This window comes from Schistocerca serialis, chromosome 12, assembly GCF_023864345.2.
Source record: "Schistocerca serialis cubense isolate TAMUIC-IGC-003099 chromosome 12, iqSchSeri2.2, whole genome shotgun sequence".
Taxonomy (NCBI): Eukaryota; Metazoa; Arthropoda; class Insecta; order Orthoptera; family Acrididae; genus Schistocerca; species Schistocerca serialis.
This window is the reverse complement of record NC_064649.1, coordinates 132,044,049-132,066,469: the sequence shown is the minus strand read 5'-3', so window position 1 is coordinate 132,066,469 and position 22,421 is coordinate 132,044,049. Positions and strand designations below refer to the sequence as shown.

General features: G+C 43.1%; 1 protein-coding gene across 1 annotated transcript in view; it reads right to left on the bottom strand.

Annotated features, from left to right (window-relative positions):
* LOC126428423 (angiotensin-converting enzyme-related protein-like) overlaps positions 1-22,421 on the bottom strand; it is a 279,896-nt gene that overhangs the window by 61,975 nt on the left and 195,500 nt on the right. The window contains exons 4-5 of the mRNA XM_050090350.1: positions 6,337-6,477; positions 875-1,069 (exon numbers count right to left, since the gene is read on the bottom strand). Of these exons, the coding sequence (XP_049946307.1) occupies positions 875-1,069; positions 6,337-6,477 (336 nt within the window). The remainder of the gene's footprint in view (positions 1-874; positions 1,070-6,336; positions 6,478-22,421) is intronic.

Below are 22,421 nucleotides of genomic sequence, written 5' to 3'. Positions count from 1 at the left end.
TGTGGTCTGCGGACCACTTAGGGGTCCGCCGGCTCTTTCTAGGGGGGCCGCGGCCACCCTTCACCAAATCGTGTAAAATAATGAGTAAAATTATTGAATAAAAATGCGAAAATCAAATTCATCATTTTTTTCCGTGTGAAAAAAGTGTGCTTTTACTTCAGGTCGTATTCCCAAGCACCCTTTGCGATTCCTAAATGAGAACGCATACACAGCTGGAGAATGCGGCTTCTCTGACCGTTTCGCAACAATACGGGGGTCGTTTGTACGCCGGCTCACGGCGCTAAACGCGCTGAAACCTTTTACGCATGCGCGGAGCGAGCTTTGTCGACCAATCACAGCGCTTGCTGGCACGTATGCGGCCCCAGGCATCATTAAATGTTAAAACTTGCTTTGTCAGTGCACTACCTATTTCATAAGTCGATTTTTGACCACTGGGAACATGGCACTTGCATTAAGAAGCTTTCAGTTCAAAAAATGGCTCTGAGCACTATGGGACTCAACTGCTGAGGTCATTAGTCCCATAGAACTTAGAACTAGTTAAACCTAACTAACCTAAGGACATCACAAACATCCATGCCCGAGGCAGGATTCGAACCTGCGACCGTAGCGGTCTTGCGGTTCCAGACTGCAGCGCCTTTAACCGCACGGCCACTTCGGCCGGCAAGCTTTCAGTTCCCGTGGGTTTCTCCCTGAAATGTGAAGTTACTGTGCTCTTGACTGACTAGGGGTCCGCCATGGATTTTCGACTGAAGAAGGGCTCCGCCAGCTGAAAACGTTGGGAAGCCCTGCTATAGGCCAATGTGCTCTAAAATGGAGGTAATGTCCAAACTAAGTCGCACTTAAGAGAGTGGAGTCCTTGGACTAGAGAACTCACCCAGCAGGTGGAGCGGCAGCAGGTCATCGTCGCCCACCATCTCAGGGCCGTACTGGAAGCGCAGCCGAGCCAGCACGAACTGCCGCAGGTCTCCATACAGCCGCTGCAGCTCTCCCGCCCACAAGGAGCTCGCATTCCTCCCAGTATCCGGGTAGTCCGTCATCAGCTCCCAGTACTCCCAGATGTCGCTGGCTCCTGTGCCAGGAACAAATATTTCCTTATTTGCCAACACGTTTCAGTAAAAGTAGCAGACTAGGACAATATGTAATGTAATGTATTGCGAATACATAGAAAGAAGGGTCCTTTATTGTGTGATTATATGATAGCGGAACAAACACTGGTAGCAGTTACTTCTGTAAAATATCTGGCAGTATGCGTACGGAACGATTTGAAGTAGAATGATCATATAAAATTAATTGTTGGTAAGTCGGGTACCAGGTTGAGATTCACTGGGAGAGTCCTTAGAAAATGTAGTCCATCAACAAAGGACGTGGCTTACGAAACACTCGTTCGACCTATACTTGAGTATTGCTCATCACTGTGGGATCCGTACCAGGTCGGGTTGACAGAGGAGATCCAAAGAAGAGCGGCGCGTTTCGTCACAGGGTTATCTGGTAACCGTGATAGCGTTACGGAGATGTTTAGCAAACTCAAGTGGCAGACTCTGCAAGAGAGGCGCTCTGCATCGCGGTGTAGCTTGCTGTCCAGGTTTCGAGAGCGTGCGTTTCTGGATGAGGTATCGAATATATTGCATCCCCCTACTTATACCTCCCGAGGAGATCACGAATGTAAAATTAGAGAGATTCAAGCGCGCACGGAGGCTTTCCGGCAGTCATTCTTCCCGCGAACCATGCGCGACTGGAACAGGAAAGCGAGGTAATGACAGTGGCACGTAAAGTGCCCTCCGCCACACACCGTTGGGTGGCTCGCGTAGATGTAGAACATTTAACGAAAACTGCGATTCCAACCATTCTGATAAATCTGGTACTGCATCGCGAAGTTACGTAGATAAATGAGCATACCTTATAACGTTATTGGCTTAGTGTATTCATGAAATTACGAGGGTCATTTCTGAAGTCCTGCATACAGCGCAGGGGCGACGTTACAGTGGCGTGGTCAAGATGAAATTCATTTCAGCTGTCAGCAAGAATTTAGACGTGGTGGTTCTGACAAGGGGAGGCCGACGTTTGGAACGCGGATTTACTGCAAACTTCGTACACTCGTAGTACTCCACGAGGACAACAAAATGTGTAAGCAGTAGCGCGTACTTCTCAAGCGTTACTGAGAAAATCGCAAGATAATTTCGGTCGTCAAATGTGCGTCGCCATTTTCACCATGAAACGGCGTCAGCCCAGTGGCTCCGGCACGGCGACTCTGCGTGTTCGTCCATAGCGTTAGCTGCCCTCAGTAATAAAAGAACTGAGTTAACCGATCAAAGACGAACTTAAACGGGTGTGTTACGACGTCCGCGCCGGGCAGATACAACGAACAAAAATGAGATAAAAAAAGTGGCTAGCGTTCAAGCCCCGTAATAGCTGGATCGATGGATCGAGTCCCGTTCGTCAGTTTCTTTTTTATTTTCAACACAGTCATTTTTTTTACTATTTATATTACAATTGATATAATAGGAAAAATATCGCATAATCGGATAAACTTTTATTACATTTACAATGTTATTTTGCAGTCTACAAATTTTTATTATCACAAATAATATAATACTCGTAATTGTCGACTAGTAAGCGACCAAACGCATAAAGTGATACTGAAAATGTATGCTTGTCCGTGATTTGAGAAATCCCTTATACCTGGAAGGAGCCCGAAACTACCTGTTATCTTCAAGTTTTGACCGGCACACACGGGTTTCTGCATTACGAGTACAAGTTGCAGGATGGTATTTTTCGTCAAAACATGGAAAACATAAAGTTATGAATATTATATTATTTCTGATAGTAAAAATTTGTAGACTGGCAAATAACATTGTAAATTTAATAAAAGTTCATCCGATTATACGTATTTGTCCCATTATATAAACTGTAATATAATATAAACAGTACAGAAAATGACTGTGTTGAGGAACAAAAAAAGAAAAAAAAGAAAAAAAGAAAAGAAAGAACGGGACTAGATCCAGTGACTACGGGGCCTTTTTTTTTTCGTTGTTCGTAGTTGATCGTTGTGTGTGGTTGTTGCGGACGTCACATGACATCCGTTCAAGTTCGTTTTGTTCATCCTTCCACTCAGTTTTTTACTACAGAGGCCATGGGCTTGAACGCTAACCACTCGGGTGCCGCAGCTTCATGGTAAAAATGGCCACGCGCAGGTATATATTTGACTACCGAAATTATCTTGCGATTTTCTCAGTAACGCTTGAGAAGTACGCGCTACTGCTTACACATGTTGTTGTCCTCATGGAGTACTACGAGTGTACGAAGTTTGCAGTAAATCCGCCTTCCAAACGTCGTGGCCCCCCTTGTGAGTGTTCGCCGATTCCTGTAGCTGTGTCTTCAGTAACTCAGTTCTAAAATGGAAGCTGAAATCCGGTCTACATGAAAATCTCACTCCTACGTCGAAGGAACTCACCTGCAACTTACAACGCTTTGAGAGAGGTTTAGTGGATAGTAGCACCACAATATCACGGCTTCTGCTCATTTCCGCGAAGGTCGGGTGAGCACTGAGGGCAACCGAAGGAGTGGAAGGCCATCAAATGCAGCAGACTACACATCTCAGGTTATTGTTAATGACATTTTGAGGGCGGATCGACGAAAAACATGTGAGGAAATTGCTTATGAGACGAGAACGCCTGTCACTTTAGTTTATAGGATCATAACTGAATAGTTACAGATCGGAAAAGTTATCAGATGGGTTCCGCATGATCTGAGTGAAGAGCAAAAGGAGATCGCAAAAGAATCGCTTCAGCGTTATCGAGCAGAAGGAAAACAATTTCGGAAAAGGATTGTTGCACTTGATACGCGGATACGAAATTTTGAGCCAGGTCTGAAGTCGCAGTCGTCACAATGCGAAAGTTCCGTCTCTCGCTGCCAGAAAAAAACTTGCCGCCAACAATCAAAGTTGAAGCTGATGATGATCTTTGCGTATGACATGAATTGAGTCATGGCTACAAATAAAATGCGCCAGAGGACGTCTGTAACAGGCACGTAATACAATCTGCTTCTGGAAAATGTTTTGTGCCTGAAAACACGTCAAGGGAGGCCTAATATGATTGCAGATCGTGTCTTCATTTTGTACGGTAGTGCAAGACCGCATCCTGTCCTACCAGTGAGAGAAACGTTCCACAAATATGGATGGGAAATACTTCCCCACCCATCACACTGTTCTGAGAAGAGACCACCAGACTTTGATTTGCTTCCTAAATCGATGGAACAGCTCCGTGGAAACCATTTTGATACAACAGATGAAGCTTACAGCGAGGTGACCTGTGTAATCAGGCAGCTCTATCTAGAATACAGAAGTTGCCGTAACGTTGCGAAGCTGTCATAAGTAAGAATGGAGATTATACTGAAGGCCTGCAAAGGTATTTTGTAAATATTTTCTTCAGTTATATCTTAGAGTGTACAGAACTTTTGAAATGACAGTTTATACTAATCTACCGGGTGATCAAAAAATCAGTATAAATTTGAAAACTTAATAAACCACGGAATAATGTAGGTGGAGAGGTAAAAATTGACACACATGCGTGGAATGACATGGGGTTTTATTAGAACCAAAATGCAGGATGGCGCTCCACCCCATATTGCTAGACGCGTGAAAGATATCTTGCGCGCGTCGTTTGGTGATGATCGTGTGCTCAGCCGCCACTTTCGTCATTCTTGGCCTTCCAGGTCCCCTGACCTCAGTCCGTGCGATTATTGGCTTTGGGGTTACGTGAAGTCGCAAGTGTATTGTGATCGACCGACATCTCTAAAGATGCTGAAAGACAACATCCGACGCCAATGCCTCACCATAACTCCAGACATGCTTTACAGTGCTGTTCACAACATTATTCCTCGACTACAGCTATTGTTGAGGAATGATGGTGGGCATATTGAGCACTTTCTGTAAAGAACATCATGTTTGGTTTGTCTTACTTTGTTATGCTAATTATTGCTATTCTGATCAGATGAAGCGCCATCAGTCGGACATTTTTTGAACTTTTGTATTTTTTTGGTTCTAATAAAACCCCATGTCATTCCAAGCATGTGTGTCAATTTGTACCTCTCTATCTACATTATTCCGTGATTTATTCAGTTTTCAAACTTATACCGACTTTTTGATCATCCAGTAGATGAAATACAATTAATCTATAAATTTATCTGATCAGTAACTGAAAATATTTCAAAACGAACGTAAAGCCCAATCTATGAAGGCTGATAAAGTTTCCGTTTGAGGGCGTTGCTGCAGCGTATATGCAAAGTAGCGCCGATCCGATGCGATTATATAAGCACCGAACTGTAGGCAAGGGATTCCCTCACCCCCCTGGTGTCTCCCTTCGTCTCCACCCCCAACCAGTTGCCGCACCTTTACCGTTGTGTCCCACTCTCTCTCCTTCTCCACATCCTCCATCTCCTTTCCCAACGCAACTTCCTCCGTCTACCCCTCCCGGATGATGAGTTTCGCCCTGACATCTACCAACTCTAACCCCACCTTCCTCTCGCCTCCTCCTCAGGGCTCCCTCTCTTCCCCCTCCCTCCTCCTGAGCGACTTCCCCCTCCTACTACCCCTCCATCTCTTGTGCCTCCTTTCAGTGTCTCTGCACTCCCTCCTGTCCTGTCTTCCCTCTTCATCTCCCGCCCCGCGTGTCCCCTGACTCTTTGTGTACCCGCTGACACCCCTCCTCTCTTCATCCCGTCGCATCCACTGCTGTCCCTTGCTCTCCCCTCCTTTTCCATCCTCTCCGACCTTTCCCTCGGCAGGTCCCGCCTGGCAGTTTTATTCTTCGTCGTGTGTGCTCGAAGTAGGTTTTAAGTGTGTTGTTCTGGAGTGATTTTAATACTGTGGCCAACTTTTAACCTGTGCATGTCCATTCAGTGTCTTCTCTGCGTTTTAAGAATCGCGAACTGTGTTTTTTAACTTTCTGGTGACTTTAAGTGTCCTCCATGAACGTCTCCATGTCAGTCTATTTTTTCCTCCATTTTCTCCCATTATTCTGTTTTAAGTTGTTCTTTTTTATCGCCTTATGTATGTAACATTTTATTCTTATTTTAAGTTGTCATGTCACTCGGCTGAAAAGCAGCGGATTGTGCCGCTGACAGCCCTCCCCTGCCCATATGGGGCAGGGGAATGAAATCACAATAAAGGAAAAAAAAGCAAGGGATTAGTGCGGTATTCGTGTCTCTCGGTAATGGCGATGTCATTCCACTTGTACTCCTGATGGGGGTGGACGGGCGGTGAGGGAGAGCAGCAGGTGATGTGACAGCTGTGTGGAAAATGTTGTGGAACCGGCCCTGGATATAAATGCAGGCACTCACCGTTGCCCTCGGCGGCCCTCTGCAGCAGCTCCTGCTGGCCGCGGAAGTCGGCGGCCTGGGAGGTGAACAGGCGGTGCCACTGCAGCCACGCGTGGTGCGCCCGGTACGGGTCGTGGCTGCTCGCCAGCACTCGCCCCGATTCTGCAGCACCACACACACACACACACACACACATTACATCTGCCATCTGCAAAATCACTCAGCTGCGTTGGAGCGGGTAAGAAAGTCCACATAAGAGGTGTGTTAAAAAATCCATTGGTTTTTTTTCGAAAGAATTGTACACTGAAGCGCCAAAGAATCTGTTACATGTCCAGATAATGAGAGACCGCTAATTAAGTGACTATTCCTGGCAGATTGAAACTGTGTGCCGGGCCGAGACTCGATCTCGGGACCTTTGCCTTTCGCGGTCAAGCGCTCTACCATCTGAGCTACCCAATCACGACTCACGACCCGTCCTCACAGCTTCAATTGTGCCAGTACCTTGTGGAACCTTCCAATTAAGTTCTTAACCGATACAGACCTCGGCAGTCCACATGTCTGTCCTCCCGAGACTGCTGATCGAGCTCTGCTCTTACAGCCCAACCACATCGCCTGCCATCCAAATTACGCGCAACCGAAGACCTCTGAAGTGCTTCGTCTGCCTTTTCGGTTAGCAGTTGTTATTCTGCTGGTAATCAACACTTTTGAAGTAATCGAATGATAACCTGCTATTGAGAGGTGCTTCTACGAGGTGCGTTCAGAAAGTAAGCTCCGATCGGTCGCGAAATGGAAACGACTATGAAAATCCGATAAAGCTTTGCACAGATGTGTTGGGTAGTGTCTCTAGTATAACCCCAGTTAGCATCACGTCGCTCTTCTCATTTCCGAGCTCGCAGTGAGTACGTAAAGATGTCTAGAAAAGAGTGTCTGCCGCCAAGTACGAGGGCCTGGTGAGAAATTTCGCCTGAAGCTATGCAGCTAACATTACATAACTGTCGTGCTGTTTCTTCTTCAAGACAATTCTCAGCCGCATTCTGCACGGGCAATGAAGATGCTCCTGCATCGTTTTCAAATGGAAATGTGAGATTACCCACAATACAGTCCGCAATTGTCTCCCCCTGAGTTTCATCTCTGGTCACATGAACCGCTGTCTTTGAAGACAACATTTTGACACAGACAACGAGGTGTAGGCCAGCGTGGAGAATTGGCGGAAAGCACTGGCGGCTGCCTTCTATGATGAGGCTATTGAAAAGTTGGTACAACGCTATGACAAAAGTCTAAGTCAGAACGGCGACTACGTAGAGAAGTAGCTGAAAGGTGTAGCTAATTGTTACAAGTAAAACATTTCTGATGTTCACTGTGGTTTCAATTTGGCAATCAATCGGAGCTTACTTTCTGAACAGGCCTCGTATATGAAATGCAAGTAAATTCGCTGTTTAGTTTATATAATATTAATAACATAAGTTTTTTTTTCATTTTAGCGCGTATACAGAAATACCTAAACAGGCAGAATACGGCGCTGCGGTCGGCAATGCCTATATAACACAAGTCTCTCGTGCAGTTGTTAGATCGATTATTGCTGCTGCACTGGCAGATTATCCAGATTCGAGGGAGTTTGAACGTGGTGTTACAGTAGGGGCACGAGCGATGGGACAAAGCATCTTCGATGTAGCGATGAAGTGGGGATTTTGCCATACGACCGTTTAGCGACTGTACCATGAATATCAAGATTGTGGTAAAACACCAAATCATCGACATCGCTACGGCCGGAGAAAGATCCTGCGAGAATGGGACCAACAACGACTGAAATGAATGGCTCAACGAGAAAAAAGTGCAATCCTTGTGCAAATTTCTGCAGATTTCAATGATGGGCCATCAGCAGGTGTCAGCGTGCGAAGTCAACAAAACGCCATCGATATGGGCTTTCGGAGCCGAAGGCCCACTCGTGTACCCTTCATGACTGAACGACACAAAGCATTCTGCCTCACCTGCGCCCATCAACACCGATATTGGACTGTTGATGAGTGCAAACTGAAGACCACAATAGCGTAATATGTTCAAAAGAGTATAAGAAGAATATCAGTAAAAGTAGAACAAATGTAATGAAATGCTGCCTAATTAAACCAGGCGATGTTGTGCCAGTGAGGACCCACAACTCTTAGATTATTCAGAGAAATGACTGTCATGCTGACTTTGCCCCCATGAAGGACATGCTGCAACAGAACCGGTACGTGTAACATGTGGGCAGGAGAGCAACACATGCTCGCACAAACAAAGTGCACATTCCCGCCCACAGATGGCCACCAGACATGCGGAGGCGGTTTACCCATGTGGCACATGAAGCACACTGTTATCCCGTTTACATGGGTTTCCCAACGCCGGATTACGTAGACCGATTTCCTAATACCGCTTCTGGATGGTCATGTAAACACTTCAAAATCGATTCTGGAAATTCGCTTCTAGTTGCGTTTTCCAATTCCGCAATCGATTTGCGCTCCCATGTAAACGCAGTGGGTTTTGAAACATGCTTGGATTGTCAAGTTACGTCTTGTTTTTGGAACATTCGGTTAATATGGACTTGTTGCGCAGTGAAGACAGGCACAAACTGGGCATGAAGCTGTCTACCCGTAATATTTAAAGAAAGTGAAATAAGGATTGTGTTGACAATGAGAAACCGGATCAGTGGTTTTCCGAATCCCGTATTTAATTGAGCTAGCAAATTTGCTTCAGACCTTAACATGTAAACATGACAGCGAAAAACGAAGTTCGGTGTTCGTCTTTCGGTAGATGTGTCGCACGTAAACGTAATGTTGATGGTTGGCTGGTCGGTTGGATAGATGTTTTAGGGGAGGGGACCGGACCGAACAGCGAGGTCATCGGTGCCATCGGATTAGAGAAGGCCGGGGAAGGAAGTCGGCCATGCCCTTTGAAAGGAACCATCCCGGCATTCGCCTGAAGCGATTTAGGAAAATCACAAGAAACCTAAATCAGAATGGCCAGACGCGGGATTGAACCGTCGTCCTTCCGAATGGGAGTCCAGTGTACCACCGCGCCGGCCGCTGTGACCGAGCGGTTCTAGGCGCTTCAGTCTGGAACCGCGCTGCTGCTACGGTCGCTGGTTCGATTCCTGCCTCGGGCATGGATGTGTGTGATGTCCGTAGGTTAGTTAGGTTTAAGTAGTTCTAAGTTCTAGGGGACTGACGACCTCAGACGTTAAGTCCCATAGTGCTCAGAGCCATTTTGTGCCACCTCGCGTAGTATGTCACATTCCTTGTACCGCATTAGTTTTTCGGCGGGAAATTAACGGTTACGCTAGCTGTTTTTAACTAAAAGTAAGGACACTATTTAGGATTACATGAGAATGATTCTCCAGTAAGTTTACAATAGTGGAAATAGTAAATTAAGAACATAAAAACTGTATTTTCGATATGTGAGTATACATTCGAAGTAATTCTGTTTCATTAAACCACATTTTACGAGCTACAAATTGGCGCAACAGTTTCACTTATATACTCTGCTCCGCTATGGCCTGTTGTGCATTATTAAGTACTTGCGCCACAACCTTTCTGAAAGACAGTGCTCTTAGGCAAATTCTTGTGACATACTGAGAGCGAGACAGGGAAGTCCAGGTAGTGTTCATAGATTTTCAAAGAGCTTACGACAGTGTTCACCCACATAGGGGCCCTCACACGTTCAAAAATATTGTCAAACCGTCACTATACTGACCGTCTGAGGGCGCGTGTTAACATATGAAGGGGTTGGAGAGACACAGTCATAAGCCACATCGAACTTGTTTTGAGATACAGCGAGTTTAAAGTTCCACGGAGGTCTGAAAATGTTTAATACAAAATAGAAACCTTATTTCTACTGCAAACACTTGCTTAATACTTGCGAAGCATGTTGTTAAATAGTCAACTCTCTGCATGCTATAAAATATTAATTTTAGAATGATTTTAATTAAGATGTAGCCAACGGTGGGTTATGACTATATCTCCCAAAAAATTGTTTAAAACATAAAGTATGAATTTGTAAGGATTTATTTTAACTACTTTTACACAGCAAGCAGAATATATAATTTTTACACATTACTATACAGGTATCAGGTATCTGAGATGTATAAACTACTTTTTCATTGATACAGCTACATCAAGGAAGTTCCTCTACCTCGTCATGGGACACGTTATTTCCAGTAGATGACGGAAAGAAATCTTGATTTGCTGCAGGTATGTATATCATAAGGGACACCACATCATCAATTTTTTTCTGGTTAATTGGTAGTGGCTTTCTGTACTTTATTGGCAGCTGATATGGATTTGGTTCAACTAGCCTTCCTTCCTTTTTGACACGAATATCCACTGACATGAAAGCTCCTATGTCTGAATAAGAGTGCTTTACACTTAGCTTGAAGGGATCTTCAGACTCAAACTTAAACTGAGTAGCTTCACAGAAATGGTTGGGATCTCCAGACGTCGATTCTGTACGTTTTGAGATCAATGTCTCCAGGCTTTCCAAACTTCTGAAGTCTTCTCTTTCCGTTTAGTTACAATGAAATGATTTGGACTCACAGATTTTATTACTTCTGCCCATTCATCTAGAGTGTACACTATTGGACGTCTGTTTCTTGCATACCGTTCAATGCGACCAAATTCACGATCGCAATGTAGCATGGTGTGACCTACCACAGGGAAGTAATGCTGGACAGAATCAAATCTTTTGGTAGCACCAAGGGACCTTTCCAAAGCAATAATAGTCCAATTCTTTGCCTGACCCTTGCAGATATCTGTGATTATGTGGAGATGTTTTGTCTCTGGATTAGTTATCTCCAAGTACTTCAATAAGCAGCTCCCAACCTCATCTGAGCCCCATCCTCCATCTTTCTCGCTCCACAGAAACATATAACCCGTATTTGATCCACCGTCGTGGATACCATAGTTGTATGTCCACATTTTCTTCTTGTAAAATGCTGGACCAGCTGTTAGTTTAGGTGTGGGGAACGTTTGCTGCATGTCCATTGCTATCAAATGATGATCTTTCGAATTTTCTTTAGCCAGAGCAGTTAAAGACGCAATCATATTGTGTCCTCTGTCAGCCTTATTGAGATGCAGTTCATATTGTTGTTTCTTTTCTGTGACTTCTTCTGCATATAATTCTGGGTAATTTATTGCAATTAGAAATCCATCACATTTTGAATAGGTGTCACTTTTTGGTAGTTTGAAGCCTGTGTTAAATTCAGATACGAAAATTTCTCTGAATTTACTTTCAGATACTGCAGGAACCTGCTTTTCCTTGCAGTATTCCGAGTATTTATCTCGAAATAAGGAAGCAATTGTGAGATCACAATCCAAATACATTTTATTGGGGTTCTGTTGCTTGCTGTAAAGACTGTTATATTTCGCTATGGCGTTGAGAAATTCTCTAACACTTTGTACAGCTTCGTCTTGAAATTTATGTGGGTAGTTTCCATGTTTTACTGAAAGAAAAAAAAGATGAGCTTATATCCTCTTCCTATGTCCCAAAATGAATGAAAAATGTTTTCATCCTCTCCAAGCAGTTTTGTGAAGCATTTATTTAAACAAGTACAGGGACTTCCTACAGTAGCAGCCTAAACAGTCTTGTGGGTTTTTAAAGATTTATACTGCTGACCAGCATTTCGTCGACGTTTTGCTTTATTTTTCTTCCACTGATCAATATTTCGCTTTCTTTTCCGTGAAGGCTTTGGTTTTCTGGGTGATTCTTCATTTATTCTACTTATTTCAAGCTGTAATATGAAGAGCAAGATAGTCCAAGAATTTGCGTGAGATATAGTCATAAGCCACACAAAACATTAAATTCCGCTAAAATCACATTAATGAGAAAATATTTTTTACACGTCTTTTGCCTTTGAAACTACATTATTGCACTATTAAGCAGTAATATAAATGTGCCCATCAAGTTTCATCATTAACACACAGGATGTCTTTCAAATGCGTTGGCAATGTTGAGAGAAACAAAGTCACAAGCCACAGGAAATTAATCACCAGAATAAACCGTTTTATATACTTACCGAAACATCATCTGAGCTGGAACTGCTGGTCGATGGATGCCAAGATTCATCACTGTCAGGATCCAGAGGGTAAAGCTCTTCACTTCCACTACTGTCTGTGTCAAATATGCGTTGAAGACCCGAAGACGCTTCAGACGTTCCTGACCAACCTGACATTTTGCCGTGGCTTGTGACTATGTATCTTCTGAAAATACCACCATATGGCACAGCATAGAACTGCACTCCGTCATAGCCTGGCATCTGTTGCAGTAACACGGAACTTTTTCAACGCATTGTGAAGAAGACATAGGTAAGAACGCCGCAACATGAAAAACTATTTTGTGAAAGTTGTGGCTTATGGCTATATCTCTCCGAGCCCTTCATATTGTCAATATTACAAATATTGCAATCAGTATTGATGGCCCTCAAAATATTCTCAGTATTGTCAATACATACTGAACGTGAGAAGTCAAGTACTGACAGTTTGACAATATTCTCCATTCTGATGTTGACAGCTCCATGAACCAGCCACACTGCTTACATTTTCAATTCACTTTGTGCATATCATACGTCAGGTTCAATTTTTTCGAGTAGCTTTAACACAGTACAATTTTAATAGGCATATGAAAGGATAAACACTGCGTATACCACTTTAGGTTGGTCACAGACTGTTCCCTATGACCCCGCTTACTTTATTAATTCGAACACATAGTATAGGTTGGCGAATTACATAGCAATTTGGGAAAACGCATCAACTTCTAAAAATGTGTCATATTTGCTATGACTAGTAAGAGGTCTCCGAAATGCATGTCAGTTTCACCAAATTATCACAAGACAAAAAGTTCTACGTTAATTGCCTGGACTATGCTTGAGAGTTACATATTATTGCTTCACAGGTTTCCATACAATTTTACTAATTACGTCTGATGAAGTTAAGAGCATTCGGATGACCCACCTGACATCAGCAATCTCACACAATGCGATTGCCTCTCCAATTAACGTATTTTGCTTTTTTTATTTTGTATCGTATCAACATCAATAACTTCTTGTACGATGTAGGACTCATCGGCAAATAATTTATGAAATCATTCGGATCTGTAGCTCTGATTTTGGTCAGTAAATTACCATGTAACCAGTCGCTTCTTGTCTTCAACCACTCTCTGACCCATTTCATCTTCTTCGTTGTTTTCTGTTGCTTACAAGTAACATCTAATATAATTCCAGCCAGGCCCTCTTTTGGGTGTTCGGCGTCTTAACTTTGAAAAACCGTGTTGTCAACCGACAATTTTGTCAATACGTATTACTGATGGTGTGAGTTCACTTCACTGTATTGAAGGTTTGACAAACCAGTATTGTCAATAAATATTGAACGTGTGCAGGCCCCTTTAAACGTTGGAGGAGTTCCGAATCCTAAGTAAACTCACTGGAATGATTTGAGCAGGTACGAGTGAATCATGAGCGATATTACTAACTGGAGGGGCATACTCAACCTTTTCTATAGAAACTGCATTAGCATAGGGAGATGCACTATCATGTGTATTGCTTAAGCTCACCCTGGAGGAAGCGGTAGCAGGCAGTCAAGTTGTAGAGAGTAATGAATGGGCTACGAATGGGAGCTGGGATACGTACCACCTCAGTTTTATTTTGCACCTCCAGCGTAACAAGATTCATATCCATAAGTAATTTTATATGTAAGAGGCAGAGGAACATGTCTCGAAGTACGTGATTTTCGGCTTTTTTAACATACGTTTTCACTGTAGTCAACAGTTTGTTCTGTCAAAACGATGTATCTCTCTCTTCTCGTGGCGAGAATAAGGTGCTGCGTATCTCCAAGCTCCGAAGTCATTTTATAGACACACAGACGTATTGGCGATTACGTTCTTCTGTCTCGAAGAAGGACATCGCGACTTTGGGGTTTTGAACTAGACCCTGTAAGGTACTGTCCAAACATACCAGCTAAGACCAGTTTCTACAAAATACGAGTAACTGTATATCATCTCATAGGATGCAATATTGATACCAGGAAAGCTAGAAATAGCATATGGCATGAAGGGGTGGCTAAACGTGGATCGATTAAAGTAGCATCAAGCGTATTTAAAAAATTCCAGCAGGTTGCAGATGGTCATGCTGTTTTGATCTCCGTCACCTGCAGTGCTTCTATGCAGAAAGATCGGCTGGAACAAACGAAAATTTACAGTGAAGGAAATAAAGTACGATGCCTTTAAGGTGGCAGCTTCAGTATTGCAAATGTGACTTTAATCCCCGTCTTACCCAAACATTTCCATGATCAACAATTCAAAAGACGATTGTGATACAGCCTTCCAGATGGAACTGAATTACCACGGAGCATTAAAATTTCAGGAAGAGAAAATAAAAGGCCTCAATGATTTTTACTGCTCCTGCATTGTCATGGAACAGATCACGCATTTTACAAAAGCGTTCAAGAAATGGTCCAAATGGCTCTAAGCACTATGGGACTTAACAGCGGAGGTCTTCAGTCCCCTAGAACTTAGAACTACTTAAACCTAACAACCTAAGGACATCACACGCATAAATGCCCGAGGCAGGATTCGAACCCGTGACCGCAGCAGTCGCGCGGTTCCGGAATGAAGCGCCTAGAACGGCTCGGCCACAACGGCCGGCAGCGTTCAAGAAGAGAGGGCTGAAGATTCAGTCCGTGGTGGCGTGGACTGTGATGTAAGTGAGAAACTCAATGTTCAGTGGTGACACTGGTACACAAATTCACTGGTATTTTATTTTAATAAGAATTTATCTGTTTTTAATTTCGAAATTATTTTTTCTATTATATTTTCTTAACGAAGTGCATATCTCTGAAGTGCAAAACCACTATTTAGATTGATTCGCTTAAAATCGTAATGACGTATCTCCTGAGCACTGTGTCAAGCAATAAAGATGAACCACTAAGAACTATTTTTGAAGACATATTATCATCTCGTAGCTTTTAAATGTATTCTTTAGCGGTGTAGAGATTTTTCCACTATAATTTGTCTTACGTTACTGAAACACGAAATTTACTTGTTAAAAATATATTCTTCATCTCTCTTGTAAAATCGCTGAAACGGAATTACGCTCCTCTGATTCTCACATAGCGATGTGGCACAATTAGGATCAAATAGCGTGGCGTGAGTACATGGTACAATTTCATACAGAACCGTACGAAGTGCGCATACTTCACACATGTATCTTCGAACGTCAATAAATACGTGAAAGGTGAAAGCAATCCTACAATGTCTTGAGTTTTCGTCGTTAATGAAAAGAAGCGACGCAGTCAGTTCTCAATATATTCAACGTGGGATCTAGGCTAAGATGTAATTAATCCAATCAGGTATCTAATATCAAGTCTGCTGGAAGACTAGGGATGTTCTATGGGTTTCAGATATTTGCTTACGCAGAAGACATAGCGAGAGCGAGAAATAATTTTTGGAGGTGAACAAAATAGTCGCTATACCAACAAATAAAGCAGGAGTACTCATTAATAAACAAACAGAATATAAGCACGTAGGCAGAAGTAAATATGTGCAAGAGCACTTCACAGTTGGCGAAGAGATGTTCAAGCTATACTCTGCAAACAACAGCGACGTCCCACTACACCAGTCATTAGGGTTCCTTCCCGTTCCACTCACGTATGGAAAAGAATAATTGAATACCTCTGTGAGTGCTATAATTAATCTAATCTGATACGATCCCAATTTGAGCGACACGTAGGGGGGTTGAAGTATAATCCTAGAATCATTTAAAGCTGGTTTTTGAAACTTTGTTAACAGACTCTCTCAGCCTAGTTTAACTCTATCTTCAAGAGTCTTCGAGTTGAGTTTCTTCATTATCTCTGTGACACGCTTCCACGGAGCAAACAAATCTGTGACAATTAGTGCTGCCCTTCTCTGTATACGTTCCACGTCCCCTTTTAGTCCTCCCTGGTACGGGTACCACACACTTGAGCAATATTTTAGAACCGATCGCAGAGCGATTTGTACGCAATCTCCTTTGTAGACAAACTGCATTTCCCCAGTATTTTATCAGTAAACCGAAGTCTACCACCTGATTTATCTATGACTTAACCTATGTGATCATTCCATTTCATATCCCTACAAAGAGTTCCACCGAAGTATTTGTATGAAGTGGCCGATTCCAACAGTGACTCACTGATATTACAGGATACTACGCTTTTTGGTTTTGTGAAGTGCAAAATTTTACATTTGTAACATTTAAATCAAGTTGCCAATCTTTGCACCAATCTGAAATCTTATCAAGATCTGACTGAACGTTTATGCAGCTTCTTCCAGACAATACTTCATTACGGATAACTACGTCATCTATAAATAGCCTAATTTTACTATTAATATTGCCTGAAAGGTCACTGACATACAACGTGAACAGCAAGGGTCCCAGCACACATCTCTGGGGCACACCCGAAGTTACTTCTACATCTGACGATGGCTCTCCATCCAAGACAATACGCTGTGTCGTGCCTACCGGAAAGTCCTCAACCCAGTCACAAACTTCACTTTCGACACTGACGCAAATGAAAGAATTTCTGCTGTCTTCACATGCCTGTATGCCCTCAGAGCTGCGAAAATTTTCTGTTATGCCATTATACACCCCATTGTCCTATCTTGTTCACAAAGGCTGTAAAAACATTTGAAAGAAGTAAGTTCCCTTTAATTTACGTCTATGGTCACAAACTTTTTGTAACAGATTACCGGTTTCGGTCTTTAATGACCACCATCAGATCTGCAGCAAAAATGGGAAAAACATAAATACATTCGCAAACTGTATACAGCTTAAGAGCAATACATAGACCATAATGAAAAGTAGTACTGACAAAATTTACATTTGTGCGCTTTAAATATGAAGAGGCATACCTGTTTCATAAAAACAAAGTCCTAATGTACTGCAGCCATAGTGGCATCGTCAAATGTTAAATGCGGAATCAGCACCAGCATCGTCAAATACATATAAATCGCCGGCCCGAGTGGCCGAGCGGTTAAAGGCGCTACAGTCTGGAACCGCACGACCGCTACGTTCGCAGGCTCGAATCCTGCCTCGGGCATGGACGTGTGTGATGTCCTTAGGTTAGTTAGGTTTAAGTAGTTCTAAGTTGTAGGGGAGTTATGACCACAGCAGTTGAGTCCCATAGTGCTCAGAGCCATTTGAACCATTTTGAACCATACAAATCACACCACATGCACGAGTCGCGTTGTCAGTAGTAGTACTACTGTTTAAAACAAGCTGCCGTACAGTAGCCACAAGATGTTTGTGTTATAAGTTCACTAGATGTTGCTAATGTCGGCATACACTAGTTTTCAATAATTAATTGAAACAGCGAAAATAAAGGGGGATACAATAGTTGAAGTCTGTAATAAGCTTATAACGTATAAAGAAAGGCGAAAAAAAATCGGGAACCCGGTTAGCGATGGAGGTACTTTGAGAGCAAGAAAGAAGAATCCAATTTACAAGCTCATGAACCAGCCCAATATATTAAATACCAAAGAGCAGACAACTCCAATGGACAGGTCACGTAACCCTTAAGCCAGAGAATCGAGTTCCTAAGCAAGTTTACATTGCCCTTATTTAAAGAAAGTAGGTAGGTCAAGAGTCAGATGGGAAGACGAGATAAAGAAGGCTGAAGAAACACTGAATGTAGTGAACTGGGAGGAAACAGCAATGGAGAGAATACAGTGCACACTAATTCCTGACGCAGCGCATGGTAACAGGGTCGTTGATCACTGTGTAAGTAGTGACAGCGGTCATAGAAAAATTGTTTCTTCATACACCGTCGCACAAAACGCTGTGTTGCGACGTTTTACTGAATGCCACAGAGCTATGCAGTGTGTGAAATTGTCGTATCCTGCGTTCAGCGCGAGAGGGATGCTTGAGAATGGAAAACCGTTTCACAAGGAGTTCCCCAGGCTTCAGTTATAGGTCCCAATCAGTTTCTGTTGTACATGATTGAGCTATCCTTCAAAACTGTCACTCATTTATTTGCAGGTGACATCTGTAATAATTTAATCTAAAAGAGCTATCCAAATTTCTGAAACTGTCATAAAAATTCTGAAAAATTAAATTGTTTAATTTAGACTACTTAAAATTAAACATTGAATTCTGTCAATGCAGTCTAAAGTAAAACAAGCAAACTTATATGTTCAAAGCCGTCACAAAAACACGGATTTGCAGGAAGTAAACACTGGGAAATTCGTGGAATGGAACTTGATAAAAACTTATGGACTTGGCATACACTATACTTCGCAAATTAAACAGCCTGGTATATGCCATGATGAGACAGAATAAATACAGCCCAAAAAGGAGGAAAGTAGTACGAGGGGCACTTGAGAAGTCCGTGCAGTCCGAGAGATGGCACCACCGGCGCATAACGAGGTCATGTTTAGTCAGTACCATCTTTGGAAGGAAGCACACCAAGTTTCAGCCATATTGGTCAATTTCTTTGTGTTTGGCATTCGTGAGAATTAAGGAAATCGAGTGATTGTCAAAAAATGGACGAAAAAGAATTTCGTGTGGTGAATATACATTACTTTATGAAAGGCAAAACGCCTCAGGAGACTAAAGAGAAGCTTGATAAACATTACGGTGACTCTGCACCTTCGATTAGGTCAGTTTACAAGTGGTTTCAAAATTTTCAGAGTGGTCATATGGGCACAAGTGATGCTGAACGTTCTGGACGCCCTGTGGAGATTACGACTCCAGAAATCATTGATAAAATCCATGACATGGTGATGGATGACAGACGAGTTAAGGTGCATGAGATTGCTAGTGCTGTGGACATCTCGAATGAACAGGTACATAATATTTTGCATAAACATTTGGACATGAGAAAGCTATCCGCAAGATGGGTTCCATGATTGCTCACGCTTGACCAAAAACGAAATCGTGTGAAGTGTTGCAAGGATTGTTTGCAGCTGTTCAGGAAGAATCCATAGGACTTAAAAGCGTCGTTTCGTCACTGTGGATGAAATATGGATGCATTACTATACTCCTGAGACCAAAGAACAATCTAAACAATGGGTTACCACGAGAGAACCTGCACCAAAAAAGGTGAAGACCATTCCTTCAGCCAGAAAGCTTATGGCGACTGTCTTTTGGGTTTCGCAAGGAATAATCTTCATCGACTATCTGGAAATGGATAGAACGATTACAGATGCATATTATTCATCGTTATTGGACCATTTGAAAACCGAGATGCAAGAAAAACGCCGGCGATTGGACAGCAAAAAAGTCCTTTTCCATCACGACAATGCACCAGCACACACCTCAGCAGTAGTGGTCGCAAAATTAATGAAAATAGGATTACAACTCCCTTCACATCCTACCTATTCTCCAGACTTGGCTCCCTTGGACTATTATTTGTTCACCAATTTGAAGAAATGGGTGGCAGGACAAAGATTTTATTCAAACGAGGGGGTGATTCCCGCAGCTAATATCTATTTTGCAGACTTGGACAATTCCTATTCTTCGGAAGGGATCAACAAATTAGAACAGCGTTGGACGAAGTGTATAATTCCAAAAGGAGACTAGGTAGAAAAATAAAAAAGGTTTACTCCAAACTCTTAAGTAGTTTTTATTTTTGCACGGACTTTTCAAACGCCCCTCGAATGTTACAGCTACTTCGAATCAGTAATAAGCTACAGAATTATAGTTTGGGGTAACTCAAACAATATTCTCAAGTACTAACACCCTAAGTTTATGAAGGATGATCAGCTAACTCGAGCAGGAGAGAACTCATACTTAAGGTTACAGATAGTAATTTTTCAAAATTAAACATTTTATATCAATTATGTATACAATCTTCTGTTACTGATACTGTAATACAAACTACAGACCAAGTTTAGTATTTAGATGAGTCTCCTGTACATCAAGTCAATGATTCTCAGTTCAAAGAGGACGCTTTTTATTTTTTAAATTGAGTTACAAAAAAGTGAATTTCAAGACAGATTGCACAAGTCAATGATTCCAACTGCAGGGAAATGTCTGTTGTGCTTCTTGATAATTCGAGCGATGGTGAGAAATCTTTAACAGTCGTTACCCTACTCTTCCCACTTATCGAACAGAATTCCTTTCTATACAAGAGTTATCCCCAAGTACCTCTGCGGTTTCAGGAGACGACCCCCGGGAAAATTGCAAGATACAAAGAAACTGGCCACACATCAGTGGACAGAGAGTGTTTCCAACTTTTTAACTCACATAAGAGGCGTTAAATATGGGCGCAGTTTGTGACGCGACAAATGTGAATCGTGTATGCGCGCAACGACGGCAACCCGCTTGGCAAATTTGTTCACTGGGTTGCCTACAGCACTATGCGACACTAGGGACCGGTTGGTTCGTCTACATCAGGGCTGACCGTGGCGAACGAAATCGCTCGCGAACCAAATGTGCAGACAGAGGCCTGGCTGTCTCGACTTTGCTCACAACGAACCTCTTGAGTGTGAGGTCACAAAAGATCGATGTTGTTTACGGCATTCGACGCCGCCCCACATATTGTCTGCCATGCAGCCACAATATTTCCTGCAGATATTGCATTATATCTACAACAACAGATGTTGAATTTCACATTTCGTCAGAAAGGAACCCAAGGAATTTCGCAAAGTGAGAAACAAGCGGCACATGAAATTAAAAAAAATTGCATCGCCTCGGTTCCGAGAGTTCCGAAACCTGTGCAGAAAATTGGAAGAGAGATCAACGTAAACATCATTTCCGCCCTTTAATAAAAAACCACGCATTGCAAGTTGTACCACCATACAGCGAGACTTTCAGAGGCGGTAGTCCAAATTGCTGTACACGCCGGTACCTCTAATACCCAGCAGCACGTCCTCTTGCAGTGATGCATGCCTGTATTCGTCGCAACATACTATCCAAAAGTTCATCAAAACACTGTTGGTCCACATTGTCCCATTCCTCAACAGCGATTTGGCGTAAATCCATCGGAGTGGTTGGTGGGTCACGTCGTCCATAAACAGCCCTTTTCAATCTATTCCAGGCATGTTCGATGTCTGGAGAACATGCTGGCCACTCTATTCGAGCAATGTCGTTATCCTGAAGGAAGTCCTTCACAAGATGTGCACCATGGGGGCGCGAATTATTGTCCATGAAGACGAATGCTTCGCCGATATGGTTGCACTATCGGTCGGAGGATGGCTTTCACGTATTATACCGTCATCACGGTGCCTTCCATGACCACCAGCGGCGTACGTCGGCCGCACATAATGCCACCCTAAAATAGCAGGGGACCTCCACCTTGCTACAGTCGCTGAATAGTGTGTCTAAGGCATTCAGCCTGACCAGGTTGCCTCCAAACACGTCTCTGACCAATGTTTGGTTGAAGGCATATGCGACACTCATCGGTGAAGAGAACGTGATGCCAAATCCGAGTGGCCCATTCGGCATGTCGTTGGTCCCATCTGTACCGCGCTGCACGGTGTCGTGGTTGCAAAGATGGACCTCGCCATGGGCGCCGAGAGTGAAGGTGCGCCTCATGCAGCCTATTGTGCACAGTTTGAGTTGTAACACGACGACCTGTGGCTGCACGAAAAGCATTATTCAACATGGTGGCGTTGCTGTCAGTGCTCCTCCGAGCCATAATCCGTAGATAGTGGTCATCGACTGCAGTACTAGTAGCCCTTGGGCGGCCTGAGCGAGGCGTGTCATCAATAGTTCCTGTGTCTGTATCTCCTCCATGTGCGAACAACATGGTTCACTCCGAGACACCTGGACACTTCCCATGTTGAGAGCCCTTCCTGGCATAAAGTGACAATGCGGACGCGATCGAACCGCAGTATTGGGCGTCTAGACATGCTTTAACTACAGAAACACGAGCCGTGTACCTCCTTTGCTGTGTTGGTAAATGCGCCAACACCTTGTAGATAGAGGCGGCCTAAATGGGAGCTATCTAACGCAGACGGGCGTGAATTCTGGAACAGGATAAGTAGTGAATTCTAATAAGAAAAGTATGCAGCTCCTCAAATACTTAACTTTATTCCATGTTGTGGTACATCGCTGTTGATAATACAAATAAGACTCTTCAGATACGGTTAATGGCGCCTTGCTAGGTCGT